Source organism: Ammospiza caudacuta, chromosome 11 (assembly GCF_027887145.1).
Source record: "Ammospiza caudacuta isolate bAmmCau1 chromosome 11, bAmmCau1.pri, whole genome shotgun sequence".
Taxonomy (NCBI): domain Eukaryota; kingdom Metazoa; phylum Chordata; class Aves; order Passeriformes; family Passerellidae; genus Ammospiza; species Ammospiza caudacuta.
The window spans coordinates 16816028-16832287 of NC_080603.1; the positions used below are offsets into that span (position 1 = coordinate 16816028).

Consider the following 16260-nt stretch of genomic DNA (forward strand, 5'->3'; position numbering starts at 1 on the left):
AAGCTGATTATCTGCAGCCTGTCTGGATGAGCTCAGTGCAAGAAGATAAATGTTCCCTAAACTGCAAGGCAGGCTGAGGATGGATGGTGGCAATGCACTGCAGAGGACTGCCTGGCACTGCATTTGCAGGCTTGCTCCTAGCATGGGCTGAAATTCTCGAGTCAGTCAGTCTACATGCACTCACCGAGCCCACCTCACACCCTTCACCCGGAGGCTTAAGGGCAGAAAATTAGCAGTGTGATCAGGAGAAAAGCAAGAAGCAAATACCCAAGATCATCACATATGGACTTACAGGCCTTCTTCTTTTCTGTGACGTCTGACAGCTTGGTTTGGAAAGCATCTGCAGCGCTTCAGCTCACACACAAGCATGGACAGCTCACCCACCAAAGGGGGAATGGTCTCCTAACTCAGCTGCAGTGCTCTGGCAGATGGCAAAGACAGGGACACCTCTTGATTTGAGTCACTGGTTTGTGCTGCTGCTCTCAGCAGCATCAGCCTATATTAGAAATATCAATAAAAGTGAAGTTTCTTCCAAATTTTCTATGTCTGGGCCAGTCTTGGTCTCTGGGCATGACTGCAGGCAAAGAGGGAAATGGAAAAGGCCCCTGCTGTGTCTGAGCACATGATTTAGATGTCACCTGCCCTTCTGAGTGGGAGCCTCATCTCTCACCATGGCTGAACCAGGACAATTGTCCCAAAGTCCCAATCCTTACAATAGCTTTTAAGTATACTTTTAAAATCTTTTAATTTTTTTTTCTTTTTTTTTTGCTAGCTGATGACCAGGTGCTTTGTGCCTCATACAAAATCAGGAAATTAACACTTAATTCCCATCTCTAGCATTGCTTCCTGCCTAACACAGGCTGTTTGGCAAGAATAACTTTTTTTTCCTTAATCCTGCATAATCCCTTTCTCAATGGATCTTCTTCTGCAATGCTAAGGACGATTTATACCCCAGAATAGCAATCCAAGGAATTTAGCTGATATGGACCAAAGTCCAAGAAGAAGAGAGAATGTGAGGTTTAGAAAACATCAGTTAGGAATCTGAGCATTGAGTTGTCAGCACAGAGCTCTTCTCAGCTGTATTTTATAATCTGGAAAGAAATGAAAAGGATGAAAGAGGAGTTAACATAACCTGTTTTACCCTGAAATGAAATGGAGAGGACATGTTTACATTTTACCAGAGCGAGAAATACTTGAACTTTTAGAGCTGGATTCTGACCATGCCCTGTGCACACACCAAGAGGCTAAAATAAGGCATAAGATGCAGATGGCCTTGGAAGTGGTTGACCTCATATTTGGACGCTATCCTATGTTATGCATAGGGAGGGGTGAAATGTATTCATCAACTAAAAGTCTCACCACATTTCAGGATCTGCCATAGGATGAAAACATGTCTAAATATGGTGCAGAGATAAGAGAGAAACTACTCAAAACATCAGGACAAATACTAAGGTCCTGTATTCAGAGTAGCTCCTAGTGAGGGCAGAAAACATCTCCACCCAAACAGCAGATCAAAAGCTTTGTCCCATAACTGCCATATCCTCCCTTCATCTACTGATCAGCTCCCCTCCAGAAAGAGACGTGCAAAGCAAAGTCTTTGCTTTTCATGGACTGCTGTTGGCATCTCTGGAAGTTTTATTTTCAATCCAAAAAACTCAGTCCTGCCTGGGATAATAAAATTCTGCAAGTTTAACAGATAAATGCCATGCAATAAAAATATATACATATTCTCTGTTCCCTCCTACCAGTGACACAGTGCACAGCTGTGAGCATTCTGACCTGATGAACTGAACATGTTATTATTTGTAAATGCAACGTTTGTAAAATGCAACTTGAAACAGATTTTGTGGGAGGTCAATTCCTTGAGTGCTGTATCATTAGGCAAAGAAAAGACGTGCTGTGAGGCATCTTCCAAAACTCTGTAATGTTTCCAATACAGCATCACTCATTCAGAATAGAAGCATCTGCAGGCAAAAAAAAAAAAAAAAGGCAGTAAACATTACATTTTCCAATGTCAGCAATGCAAGGCTTGGACAAACACACTGTAAGGTGAAGTGGAGGAAATCAAAATGTTAGGAATACTTGTTTGTTTGTCTGTAGAGAGGTACTCAGTGGGAAATTAGGGCATTCCATGTTATAAGAAGCCATCATTCCCCAAGCCTGCTGCCATGACTGAGTTCCTCCAGCAGCAGAGAACATCTGGGTTCTCCAGTCTGCCCACAGCTGGGATGCTCTGGCTCACCTGCAGGAGCTGCTAACCCCTGGTGTCACCAAGCTGGCTCACTCCAATCCGGTCCAGAGGAACTCCAAACCTTCTCTTAGGCAGCTCCAGCACTTTCCTGCATGAGGAAAACAAGCAGAGAGGGAGGGAAACAAATGGGAAAAGACATCTATGAATAATCAAGGTGTTACTACATGTTTGATTCCTGCATTCATCCCACTAACACCTTATTGTTCAGACAGAACAGTGGGCAGGAGCAGCCAAAGATGTGAGGGTTTAAAAATAAGATGCTGCACTTGTCTTACAAAAGGCTGCAGTTGCAGCTGCTTTACAGTCTGGCTGAGCTTGATCCACTACCCCTGTTTTTATTTGGCAGCAAACTAACTTCACAGGTTAACTGCTGTTCATAAAAGAAAGGTGATACACTGCATTTATACAGGGGAATTGTTCCCTGCACAGTAGCACACACTGCAGGTGACCCATCACCTGGGTCTCTGAAAGCTCCAGGGCCAGCTGGGGCCAAGATTGGCAAGGAGGTGGAAAGTATTGCACAGTAAGAGGGGAAAAGTCAGAGATGGTCTAACAGGGTTTTTCAATAGGTTCTTTGGCAATATAGTGTTCATCAAAATTCTATAGGAGCAGTCCTTTGATTGAAAATGGGAAGATTTAGGTGTTGATTTTTTTTTCCTGTATATAGTAAATTTCCTGACAATTTGATGAATTGGGGCATGAGGAATGTGTGAAAGAATTTCTACAAAGCTATATTTTTTGTAGTTCTTTTTATATAAAATAATAAGTTTTCCCATCTTAATCCAGCATTTCTGGAGCATTTTTTCCACCAGCAAAAGTTATATTTTAATTAGCTGTGGAAATGGCAAGAATTCCTGCAGCTGAGAACGACCTCAACTTCTGCCCTCAGAAATACTTGTCAGTGAAATGCAAGTCCAAGAGAAGCCCTGGGAGATTAATTCTTTATCGGTCCTTGTTGAGGAACATAAAAATCAATTTTATTCTGTAAGTTGGCAGCTGCAAAGTAACAAGCAGGAGAGAATGCTGTGGTGCACTGGAGACTAACTTGGTGCCAGCACTGCTGGGCTGCCTCACCCTGGGGCTCTGGGGCTGTGCACACCCACCCAGAGCTGTGCAGCCCTGGGGCTCACTGAGCAGGCTCCTTCCTCACCCCTCTGGGGCAGGGCTGCATCCAATGCACCATTCCAGCATCCAACACATCATTCCAGCATCCAATGCACCATTCCAGCATCCAACACATCATTCCAGCATCCACAGTCCAATGCATCATTCCAGCATCCAACACATCATTCCAGCATCCAATGCACCATTCCAGCACCCACAGCCCTGCTGGCTCTGTCCCAGCTGCTTTCCACATCAGCCCAGGGATTGGGAATTGGTGCTGCATCCCCTGTGAGGGGAGCATCACATCAGTGCTAGAGAACATCCCAAAGGAAGGGGAGCTTTTGTTTGGCCTGTCCCTTCCTCAGGCATCCAGCACCGCTGCCCGAGCCCCAGGGAAGGCAAAGGGAAGGCAAGGCAGGACGCTCAGCCTGGCACCTCGAGGGAAGAGCTGCTTTCCCCGCGGGTGGGAGGCACAGGCGGGACCCTTGGGCTGTCAGAGCCATCCCGAGCCTGCCTGGAGAAAAGGGGAGAGAACTCCCCGGAATGGAAGGGGATGGCAAAGGTGGGGTGGGGTGGGGTGGTGCTTCTGCCTGTGAGCTGTGCCAGTGCCATGCTGTGTTCAGAGCAGGGATGAGGAGCTGTACCAGTGCCCAGAGCAGGGATGAGGAGCTGTACCAGTGCCCAGAGCAGGGATGAGGAGCTGTACCCATGCTCAGAGCAGGGATGAGGAGCTGTACCCATGCTCAGAGCAGTGATGAGGAGCTGTACCCATGCTCAGAGCAGGGATGAGGAGCTGTCCCAGCGCTCAGATCAGGATGAGGAGCTGTACCCATGCTCAGAGCAGGGATGAGGAGCTGTCCCAGCGCTCAGATCAGGATGAGCAGCTTTAGCAGTGCCATGCTGTGATCAGAGCAGGGATGAGGAGCTGTAGCAGCGCTCACAGTCGGGACGAGGAGCTGTAGCAGTGCCGTGCTGTGTTCAGAGCAGGGATGGAGCAGTCCCAGCGCAGCCCATCGTCCCCTCTTGCGGCCGCCCCGCGCCACCGCAGCCCCGCCGCGCTCCGCTCCGCAGCGTCCCCGTGCCGGGGCGTACCAGGGACAAAGTGGCTTTTTCTACTTAAAACAGCCTTGTCTAGGATTCCCGCAGGTTCCTTCTCTCTCTCCTGCCTCCTGCACGCTTTCCCCGTGCTTTTCAAAGCGCTACAAAGCGATGTTGATGCCAGACCAGGATCTGCGCTCTCTGACATCGGTGGGTGTCACGACAAGCTGCGAATGGACTAACATTTGATCTGCTTTTTTCCAAAATTTTCTGCTTTGTGCCAGGCACTGAGTTGACTCGGGGGGCTCAATCTATTTATCAGATCTCACAAATTAATTTCCTGGTCTCTAAAGGTGACCAGCTCAGCGGGTACAGGAATGAGCTGTGATCTGCTGGTTGAGCCCCTGTTACAGGGTGGTCAGTACTTTGCTTTTGCTGTTGTTTTGAGGAATTTTTTATTTGTTTCTTTGTTTAGTTTTTCCCTTGTACTGCTTCAAAAATTACCTTTTTTTTTTTCTTTGCCTGGAAAGGGAAAACATGCTAAAAAGCAAATGAAGAGTGAGCTGATTTTGATATCTTGAAGAGGCAGACAGAACAGAATAATTCTACTTAAGGTTTTAAGAATTTTGTATTTTATCACTTTTGGCTGCAGCCAAACAGTCCTAGTGGCAGACTGCGTGGATAAATGGAAAAACAACAAGAAAATATTGCAAAACTTTGTTTGAAAAAATACTTGTAATATTGACTGGCTCTCATGAATACTTTCCATTTCCAGATTAAGCTTTAAGCATGTTATTAAATACTTTGTGGCATTAGGGATTCCATCCAAGAGAAGACAGTTACCAGAAGAGCAGAACAAGACAGGCAGGCTCTGTCAGACACAGGGAGCAGCCCCTAAAGCTGTGCCCCAAACTCTGTCTCTCTCCAGCCACATTGAGCATCATTCTTTGCTTAGCCCTGTTATAAACAAGTTTATCTTCAAACACACATTGCTGCATTGTTTAAACCCTGACTTATCCAAAGCTAAAGGAGGTCTTGAAGCTCATTCTGCTGTCTGCCTGCCCATTTTCATGATGTGTCCTTCATCTTTCTGTTCAAAGCATCCACTCCAGCACACCTCCTTTCCATCCCAGTCTCAGGAGCACCCAGCCCTGCCCCTCTGCTCGTGAACCTCAGGCACATTTCTTGCTTTAGCAAAGGTCATGGTCAGAAATGTAGTTTTAAACTACACTTTAAAGCTAACCCATCAGTGTCCAGAGCACCCCGCAACAGCCTACCTCCAACTTTCTCACTGGCAGGAGCATTTAAGAGCTTACCTCTGTTTGCCTTTAGCATTCACAGAGGATGAAGAAATTCTGTCAATGGGGCAGTCAATTCCTGGGAAGCTTCTTTTCTTCTTGGTCTCAGTCACCTCGTTCTCCAGAGACACCAAGTCATCAAGCAGGAACAGTTTGGCTGCCAGGTTGGTGGCTGATTTCTCTTCACTGGCAATGGGAGGGTCTCCCACACCCAGAGCAGCAGGAGGCTCCAGAGGCTGCAGAAGAAAGCAGGAAAATTTCAGTTTGCTGGCTGCTCAAGTCCCAGGAAATAAAAGAATTCAACCAGTGTCATAGGAGCAGTCCTGTAAATACAGAACTACCAGGACACCCACTGAAATTGGGACAATGATTTAAAACAAATTTCCTTCTCTGAAATGTGGCCTGTTTCCCCAGACAGGATTTTGCTGTCAGAGTCTGGAGTTCTTTTTAAATAGAACTGAACTTGCTCTCATTATTATTGCAAGAAATATCAAAATGTGTTACTTCACAAAGCCAATTTCTGCAGGCCATCCCACTATTCTTATCTCAGCACTGTGATTAGTATCATTTATAGCATGAGCTGAGTAATTTAATCCTTCTGAAAAATGCAATCACCATTGCCCGACTCCAATATCCATTCCGATAGTTTTCAATAAACTGATTTTTGTTTTTTAAATGAATGCTAATAAGTAGTAATGAAAACTTCTACAGAAGTTTCCATCCATATCTGACAAATTAATTAATTAATTGTTATGCAAAAAATGCCCCCCAAAAAAACTTTCTCAGCCCTGGCATTCAAAGAAATGATGCAGTAACACTACATGGGGAGAAGGAAAGGAAAGAAAATGCTCTTGAATTGACACAGCAGTTTGAACCTTAATTCCAACATTAGGCTTTACACCACTTCAAATCCAAACTTTGCTACAAGAATAGCTGAAAATACGGGGGTCTATTGAGAAAGAAATGAAACTAATCAAGGTTAAATTGTTGCTTTGCATGTGGCAGAAAAATACAGGGCAGCAGACAGTCTACAAAAGCAAGCTCAGATCTTTGTCCCTTGGAATGAAATGCACCTTCTTGTTCACTTGATCTTCACAGAATTAGAAATATTACAGCTTACAGCATCAAACAGGTTTTGTTCTCTTTTAGAAGCACACTGCTATTGTTGTTGTTCCTGCATGGTGGGTTTAGTACAGTGTGAAGGAGGGCAGCACATGGATGATGCCATATCCTTATCATCTCCAGTTGTGGGGGGATGTTCCCCACTGCTCATGGGGGGCAGGCAGAGACGGAGTGCACAAAACTGTGACCTTCATGTGAGGAGGAGCACAGGAGCACAGTGATCACACCAATGGTGTGAAACCTTTATAAAGGATCTCACATTGTCCCCTGACTCTGCTTTTTGTAAGCCTCAAGTACAAGAACAGTCCTTTCTGCTCTCTTTTAGGGTTATAAAATTTTCATAGAGGTTTGCAACCAAATGATGCCTTCAAAAAGGACTGAACACTTCTTTCTGGTTAAGGGGGATAAATACCTACAATAACAGTTGAAACTAGAAGGGCAAAGAGCCTTTACTCTTGAACACCTTGCAACTCCACTTACTTTGTATTCAAAAGATGTAATGGAATTGTAAGAAGTAAAGTGACAGCTAAAATCATAATAAGAAGTAGAAAACAGTTTCCTTCTGGTAAACCACTGAAAAAAGTACAATTTCACAGATAAGCAGAGATGAGAGTGGGTGTAGGTGGTATAGTGGAAGGTTTGCAAACTTGAGAACAGCAATGAAATGAATAAAAACTAGTAATTTTTTTCCTCAAGAGAAAGAGCTTCCCAGTACACCCAGTGAAGTCACCAGATGGTGGATTTAAAATAAATATAAAGAGTTACTTTTTAAACACAGCAAACAGATGAAGAGAAAGCACTGGTATAGATTGTTGTGGATACTGAAATTTTAAACTGGTTCAAAGACAGATTCTGGCCCATTATAAGATAAACATGCCCTGGTCCAGTGAAGGTCTCTAGATCTACAAGTCTGCAAAGATTTTCTGTTCTTATATTCTTCTCACAAAAATCTATCACTGATGGAGGCAGGATACCAGGTGTGTTTTGTAGAATCAGGTCATGCTTGTGTGAAAACAGAGAGCAAGGCAGAGGGATCAATCAGTATTCTTCAGTAGCCATCTGATGTTTAAGTTGATCTTAAAACCTATGTAAAAACCCTAGAGGCAAACAGTGCAACTTTCAGTTAACTTTTAGATACTTGACTTTTTTTTTTTTTATGGCATGAAACCATTACATAAATACCTTTTCTGCCAAATCTGCCTTATGTCAAGACGACATAAAAATAGGGAATGCAGTAGAAGTATTTTCAGGTGCAACCCCTACATATCATCCTGGGTGAAATGTGAGACAACCCATCCATTTCATCTGCTGCTTTCCTTTGCAAGGTTAGGAAAGTGACTTTGCTCCCTCCCCCTCCTGGTCTACTGCATCTCCTTTAATTTGTAATTTTTGTGCAGGTGATCTTCTCCCAGGGATCTCTTTATGGCTTCTGAAAGCTTCAGCTTTCTCATGCTATTATTGTAAGAAGAATAATTAAATTTTCCTTCCAGTGTTAGAGAAGTTTGCTTTCCCCCCTTCCATCACCTCCTTCCCCTCTTCAGGAAGTTCTCCATCCACTGGACAATGTTTTAACACACAGGAAATCCCCAAGTGTTTGGGACAGTCTGTGAGAGTTTGGGTGAGGCCTCATTCAGTCTGTTCCCCTAGAACCTTGCAATTTGCATCTCTCTCTTCTTGAGGCTCCTCCTTGGCCCTTACAGGGTCAATTCTGATCCTACACCTTCCAACAGTGTTTGGGTACTCCAGTGTCCTCCTCTTCTGTGGCTAAGAATGCCCAAGGAAGAGCAGGAACCTTCAGGAACCTTCACCTACCTCTGGAGCTGCCTGTGCAAGGAGCACAGAGCTGGAGTTCCACCACAGCAGGGCAATCACCAGGGCCAAATGCGCCACCACCAGCTGAAACTGCAGCATCTGCAAAGGAGAACAATCTGTAAATTACTCCACAGCTGCATCCCCTGAGGAGTCTTTCTCCACAGGTCTTAGAGAAGTAAAAAACAAAGGGAGACTCTCCCCATGGCTGTTAATAAGTTTTATCTGTCAGAGTCACTGCATGAAGATAATGCCAGCTGAATGTTCCTCAGCCTTGCATGCAGCATCAGCTCCCTCCTCTGCTCCTTCCTACACAGCCCTGCCAAGCTTTTGATTCCTTGCTGCACAGAGGTGCAATCCTTGCAGCAGCAGCAGTCAGGAATGCAAATTTGCCTTAAAACCAGATGAACTGCATGATGTCTTGTAAGCAGGGAGCCTTTGGCTTTGTAGCCCAGGCTGCCCCTGTGACAGAAGTCATGTACCCCTCCAGCTGTATTTTGAAGGCAAGGCTGAGTTTTGCTAGTCCCCAACATGATTTAGTGGGAGCCACAACCTCCAGTGGCATCCTGCAATAAAATTATTCACAATGAGCTTGCAGAGGGATGGGCTGCTGAGACTGGTGGCACTCTGACCATGTGTCACAGCTGCAGAACTGCAGATGCCCACCAAGCCTTTAAATAACGCAGGTTGTTTTGGGAGGCTCAGGATGGGGAAGGTGCTTGATTACCTCTGGACACAGGTTTAGCCTACATTGTTTAAGTCCTTGTTTGGATCCAGATCTTAAAACCTGATCTGCCTTCAATTCCCCAGGCAGGAGTTTTTCAGGTGATGTCAGGAAGAGCTGGGCTGGGGCCTTTTGCCAAAGGCAACTGCTAATTTGCTGTTTTCCCTGTCTCCAGGTCCTGCCCCAGAGTATAATTCAGATTTCCATATTCATACTTCAATTTATAATTCAAGTCTGATTCTGCAGTTCTTTGCTGAGTCTCCACTTGGCAGAGCAGAAACACAAAGAGTATATGAATATATATATGCACACAATAAATTATTATTATTATTATTATTATTATTATTATTATTATTATTATTATTATTATTATTATTATTATTATTATTGTCTATAGGGGATGGGCAGTTAGGAAGAAAGCTGCTGGTTACTCTGCAGGGGTGAGGCAGACAGTTCACTGGAATCAAAGGACAAAGTCAAAGCACTAAGCCACCTGGTGCCACTGTCTCTCAGCCCCATTGCTTGACATAAACACAGAGGTCTGCCTGGGTGTTTTTAAAGCTGGAACCCTCCACAATGTATATTTTTGTATGTGGGTGTGCATTGAAATTTGAAGTAGCACTCTACTACCTTCACAGATAACCACATCCTGATTATTTGGATACAGAGATGTAAAAATAAAGGGCAAGGTTAAAAACATTTATTTATGGTTTATTATGGTTTAAGATCTGTGCTGGTATTCATTCAAGCCAAAGACTAAAGAGCTAAAAATAGCAGCTGGTACACTAATGAAAATAAACAGTGAGGCACCTGCAACACTAAAGACATTTGATTAACTGGTCAGAACTCGACGCCAGTGAAATTAGAAGCGGAGGAAATTTTAAGGACTTAAAGCTTGGCTCTACTTCCCAAAGAAATAAGGAGCTAAAGAGGTGGTATTACTGACTGAAAAGGGAGCAAAACTCGAGTCCAGCAAGACCCTGTTGTGCTGATTTTCATGCAGCAATGGGACCAAGGCAGGAGAAGAAGGCAGGGTTATTGTAGTGGAATGGTTTGGCTTTAGAAAAGCAATTGCAAAATAATAATGCAGGGAGGATTATGTAAATACAATTAAAATCACACGTTCTTCTGCCAGTCTGGGACTTAATTTTACCTCCTTTAGCCATGTCATAGGACCTCAGTTATTAAAAGAAGTTACTGGTATTTCTCCTTGAACTTGTTGCAATTGGCCAATCAGAGCCCTCTGGCCAAAAAGGGGTTTTCCCAGCCATGCACTGGCTATTGCTTCACCCCATCCATATTTCACCTTGACACATTCCAAGAGAGGATTTAAGAGAGGCTGGACAGTATTTGTTCCTGAAGGAGACTAAGCAAAGTTCTGACAAACTTTTCAAGATGCACCCTGAATTGTATTGAAATTGTATCCTTCCAGAAAATTCTTCACCGCCAGCTTCACAGAGCTAGGTCAAGGGATAATAATTCCATGTCTGTAATATCTCAGGGTCTTGTGTTATCTGACATAAAATATGGTTTTCCCTTCTCTAAATGTAATTGCAAGTCTGAAATTGAGACATATTTATGTGTCTTAGTGATACTTTAGCTTGAAATGTGTCAAAACTAAAATTCCTCCTATAATTAGGTATCTTTGTTGGCAGTCCAATTAAAATAAAATTAAAGATAAAAGAAAGAACAGTATTCTACCTTATCAAAGCAGGATAAACATACAAAACTTTTACTTAGGAACCAGTGCAGAGCCAAATTCCAGGAAAATATCACAAGAAAGCAAAACGCTTTACCGAACAGAAACTGTTAAGTCTCCAACATCAAACCAAAGGACTTAAAAGATTTTTTTCTTACAGGCAAAAAAACAAAACCCAAAATGACATCCTGAAGATAAGTGGGCTGAACAAACCTCAGACAGAATGCAATTCATCACCAAGCTCCAAACCCATTGCCTGTCAAAAGCGGTAACAGCCATCATTGTTCTTACCCATTTGAACCGCGATATTTCACATCACTGTGGAGATTACTCTGCAAGCATAAATCACAATGGACTTATTTTTCTTACTGGCCTGTTAGCAAGAGAACCGAGGCAAGACATCATGCCTGACTCTGCAATCCCTCACTGCAGTGTGTCCTGCTGGCTGTGCTCTGCTCTGCGACTCCAGCACGGGACATGCCCAAGGCACTGCAAACCAGGACCTTGCTCTTGCAATCAGCACCTTGTGGCCAAGCCTTGAGGTTTTGCCTGGATACCACCAGAATGAGAGCCAAGGCTTGGCTGTCTCACAGGCATTGGGAAGCTCCTGGCAGGGCCTCTTTGGCCTCCAGTGCTCCTCCTGCAACACTGGGACAGCACTGGGAAGTGATGAACTTCATCACCTGCTGGCCAGGAAGGTCTCTGGGACTGTGCAGATTCCGGCCAGCTGGGGAAATCAGGTCTGCAAACCAGTTACTGAGCTATTTTGTTACTGCTCCAGCACCACAAAATAGAATGTTAACTCCTGCTACCTATCTTAATTGAGTTGATTAATCAAATTGAGTACTCACAGTGGCCTTGCTATGCTTGCATTGCATGCCCAAATGGAATATACCTTGACCAAAAAAATGATGATGGATGATTATCTTACCAAAAAGAACAACTTAAAAATGGCTTGTGTAAAGCTCTAAGAAGTCTGCTCCTGCTGGAACAAATTTTCCTTACTTTTAAAAGTTGTAAAAGGTATCCTCTGATCATATATATCACCACAAAGCCAAAAGTACTGCCCCTACCACCAGTGCTAGTGATTTCAGAACTGCTGAAGGATCCTGTGTCTCAGGTGCAATCTTGTACTTATGTAAATGTCAAGGAAAAAGGATAAAAATCAAAACAAATCCCACCCTCAGAAAAAAAAGCAGATCTTAAAAATAGGCTGGAGTGGTGTTTTTGTTGTCATCCCACAGAGGAGATATGGAGCATTTCTCACATATTGCTTTCTAAAAGATGCTGCAGCCACACATTGAAACATGGGGCTTTAGTGACAAAATGAAATGTAAGCTGCCAGTGTCAGGCTCTTTATGTTATTAATAATGTGTTTTCTGGAGTAGGCATAGATTTTTAAACAATGCCATATATTTTTTTATACGTGGCACAGACACTGGCAACTTCTACAATGTATTTTTCCTTCTATTTTCAGTCTCATGACTATATAGATATATAGAGGCAGATAGGTTTCATCTAGTGAAACCAGAGAGAACTTGAAATTCATAGACTTATGCAAGAGGCTTATGATTAGCTATTTTGAGATAGCTAGGCATTTTTGTGTCCCACAAGAATCTTTTTGTCAGACAGAATTTCAAGGCCAAGCATGCTCCACTTCCTGAAAATGAAGTTCCTTCAAGGTTTCTCAAGGTAGTCAAGATTTGTTGATTGATTTCTAAAGCTTTCATTTCAGTAATTGTATTCCCTGTACCATGGTTTCTGGTGCTCAGTCCTGACATGTTCTCCTATCACCACGTTAGTCACCTTTGCCTTTTTTGACAGCTGTGCTTTGGCTCAGAAGTTGCTCGAGCACACAGCTGTTCTTGCCACTTGTACTCACATAAAAAAGAATTTTATGCCATGGTTTCAGTCATAGTTTAGTCACTGCAGGGCTCACCTGGACCCTGCCCACAGAGGACACAACATCTGTGGGAGCAGCACTGGCATCATGTGAAGGAAGGATGGAAAGGTGACCCTCTAATTCCCATGAGGAGTCCAGGAAGGGCATAAATGAACACAGCCCTGCCAGGGCACCTTTGCTGGACAGACACAAGCATGATTCAGGGACAAATTAACTGACAGAGGTGAGCAGACACTTGTGAAAACACAGTCATGGTTCTCATCTCTTCCTTTGAAAACAGGGCATGAAACCAAATGGCCATACACAACAAGTGAGGACAATTTTCTTTAGAATGGGCAGCAAGGACACAGGTTGGACATCCTGCAAAGCTGGCTACACATTTACACTATTACACTGTGTAATAAATCCATTTTTAGCAACAGATTTCAAAAATTAAAAACCCCAAACTCACATATATACCATAAAAGTAGGAGACCATGAAGCAACAGACAAACAGAAGTGATGAAGCCCATCTAGAAAGGGCTATTAAAAAAGAGGGATGCTATGAAGTGTAAAAAAATATCTCTTAGTGGGAAAAACCTATTTACACCTTTCCTCAAAAGATAATTGAGTAAGCTGCAGTATTCCTGGTATGTACAATGGAATACAAAACATTATTAGATTATTCTTCATTGCCAACAAACTCTCAACCCTACACTGTTTATATATATACTGACTAAACATGCCAACTTTTCTTAACATTTCCAACAGTTTGACATTCAGCTTTCTTTCTTCTTTTCCACAAGAGCCAAAAACTTTTCATTGTTAGAGTGCCATCTTCAGAATTTGAAGCAAAAATAAGAAATCTTTCCATCAAGAAAAATCATGAAATAGATTGTGGTTTTCTATATTAGAAAATAATTTTTTCCTAACAGCATTGAAGTGATAAGATCTTCACACCAGGTATAAAGAGTATATTAGCAAAATAGGTTTTCAATAGAAAAGCAGACCATTTAAAGTATAATAAAAATATCCCTCAAGATAAGCTTTTCAGAGACAAGAATGGCATTGGAATTTCTTAACAAGATTCACACGCTGATACTGATTTACTCAAAAAACACTTTAACATTCTGATCCAGGGTATTACTTGAAGAAGAAAAGTCTTGGGGGAGATGCATGGCAAATGTAAATTGGAGAGTAACCCATCTCTCTGAGTTAGCTAAGAAGAGAAGGAAAGCTGCAAGCACTTGCAATCTTTGTCAGGGTCTAATAACAGAGCTCGTACAAGTGCTGTGTGTCTTAATTGGCTATTCAAGAAGCCCAGAAAGGCACTTGTCATTCATTCCAAGAGTGAAAACAAAGCCCTAATCTCCTGAAATCAGATTGGCAGGTATTTATAAAAAATGAAGAATGCCTGGTCCAGTCAGATATATTTTGCAGTTTTCCCATAATTTACACCATAGATTTGCTTGGTTTGAGCTGGGGGGTTTTGCCTGTTATTTCTCATAATGCTCAAAGTATTTTACAGAAAAAATGGGTTGAGCTGCATTTTAGATACAGGTGAGCAGAGACAGATAAATGCAATAATAAGTTTCCTGAGTTAAGCAGTGGGCAGAGGCACAAAATGTTCTCTCAGCTCCTCAGGTTTCAGCTCTGCACTCCCCACGAGAGAACAATCATTGCAAATTGAAACACCAAGTAAGGAAAGCTAAGGGCACTGCGTGCTAGTGCTTCAAAAATTAGTGGATTCTGAACTTTATTGTAGCCTCTGGACATCTAAACCAAACGTTATTTGCATGTATTTACTTGTACAACTTCAGTGTGGGAGGAAAAAAAAAAACCCAGTGAAATAGTTTTGAACTCAGAATGGAGAAATTACAATGACTATCATAGAATCAGAGTCTGCCTTCCGTTACAGGGGTACAAAGCTGAACTAGCCAGATCACTGGATAATGATAATTACTCTGTTAGTGTAGGAATGTTTTTGCAGTTATTCTATTATTGCAGGAATGCAGCAGAATCTGGATCAACATTTGTCTAATATGGGATATAGTAAAACCCTTTTGCAGATCCATAAATTAAAGACTTTTCCTAAATAATTTATCTCATGTTTTCCAATATATTAGATGTAGCAAACTTGTCTACCACATAAGATATTTAGCAATGCAAAAGAATTGTTCTGTCACAGCTCTTCGGCTTATTTTAAGAAGTAATATGCATTTGACAATAACTTACACAAAAGGAAAATCCATAACAATATAAAAAGACAGCAGTTTACTGCAAAGGACTGAAACAGCATAAAAGTAATTTGTCACTGTTGCAAAATGCACTGACACATTCTGTTTAAATATTGGCTGATTAACTGAAGGAAATAAGTTTCCACTGCATATTTGTAACTCAGTTTTACTACCAAAAATCCTAGGTGATAGGCACCTATTATCTTAATTCCAAAGTAAAAAGTACTGGGATAAGTACTTGTGCTTTTCCCATCAGATCTTTATACCTTTTACATGTCTGTTAATTAAAAAAAAAAAAGGAAGAAAACATCAAAAAGAGGAAAACACAGAAGGGAAGAATGCTTCTGTAAAGAGAGCAGAAGACACAAAACATCCCCAAGATATTCTGCCCTTACTCTTCTTACCTTGCATTGGATGCAAGTAATTCCAACCTTAATGGTCCTGCTATGTTCTTCCTCCTAACTTATCCTTAATGTTCAGCTTTCTTTCAGAGTTTTTATAGTGTCTGGTGTAGGCTACAAACTCCAATCACTGCCTTTGCTTTCTCTTACATCATTTCTAAAGATTTTCCACTGATCCTTGCCCTAAACCTTTCTCTGTCCTGCACTCTCACACACAAACTTGCCTCACATTTGTTATATTTATTGCTGTGATCAAAATGATTAGGTTATAATTAAAGGTATGGGAGTTTGTTCTGGTTTTATTTTTCCCTTTTATTCATTTAATTTCAAGATTCAGACAGTCATGGGAGTAGAAAAAATTTCAGCAGCAGCATCACCATTCCTCTAAACTCTCACTTTTGTAAACTGCAGTAGAGAAACAATGATGTCCTGACTCATTACTGAGGGTTTTTTAAAATTTTGTTTCTTGGGGACATCAGAAGGACTGTATTCGCTTCAGAAAGAAATTACCATGTTTTTAGTAGACCAAGCACCACTGTAAGTTAAGCATTAGGAAAGGATTGTGCTTTGTAAAGCAAGTGACAAGAACTTAAGTCTTTCAGACACTTCATTTCTGTTATTGAACTGTTAAGTTATTGAATTGTAAAGCATAAGCTGTGGAGATGCCTATCTTTCCTAGGCAGTACCAGAGGACT

General features: G+C 42.2%; 1 protein-coding gene across 1 annotated transcript; it reads right to left on the bottom strand.

Annotated features, from left to right (window-relative positions):
* Positions 1–1738: 1738 nt before the first annotated feature.
* On the bottom strand, positions 1739–15614 carry OSTN (osteocrin). Its single transcript, XM_058812560.1, has 5 exons — positions 15569–15614; positions 8626–8724; positions 5710–5927; positions 2243–2339; positions 1739–1964 (listed from the first exon to the last, which is right to left on the bottom strand). Exons 2-4 carry the CDS (start codon positions 8722–8724, stop codon positions 2255–2257), a joined length of 402 nt encoding a protein of 133 aa, XP_058668543.1. The 5' UTR covers positions 15569–15614; the 3' UTR covers positions 1739–1964; positions 2243–2254.
* Between the last annotated feature and the right edge of the window lie 646 nt (positions 15615–16260).

Coding starts and splice junctions, on each gene's coding strand:
- OSTN (XM_058812560.1), bottom strand. CDS start 8,724: ATGCTGCAGTTTCAGCTGGTGGTGGCGCATTTGGCCCTGGTGATTGCC. Junction 5,928..8,625: donor TTGCACAGGCAGCTCCAGAG/GTAGGTGAAGGT, acceptor TTTCTTCTGCAG/CCTCTGGAGCCTCCTGCTGC. Junction 2,340..5,709: donor AATGCTAAAGGCAAACAGAG/GTAAGCTCTTAA, acceptor TTCCTCATGCAG/GAAAGTGCTGGAGCTGCCTA.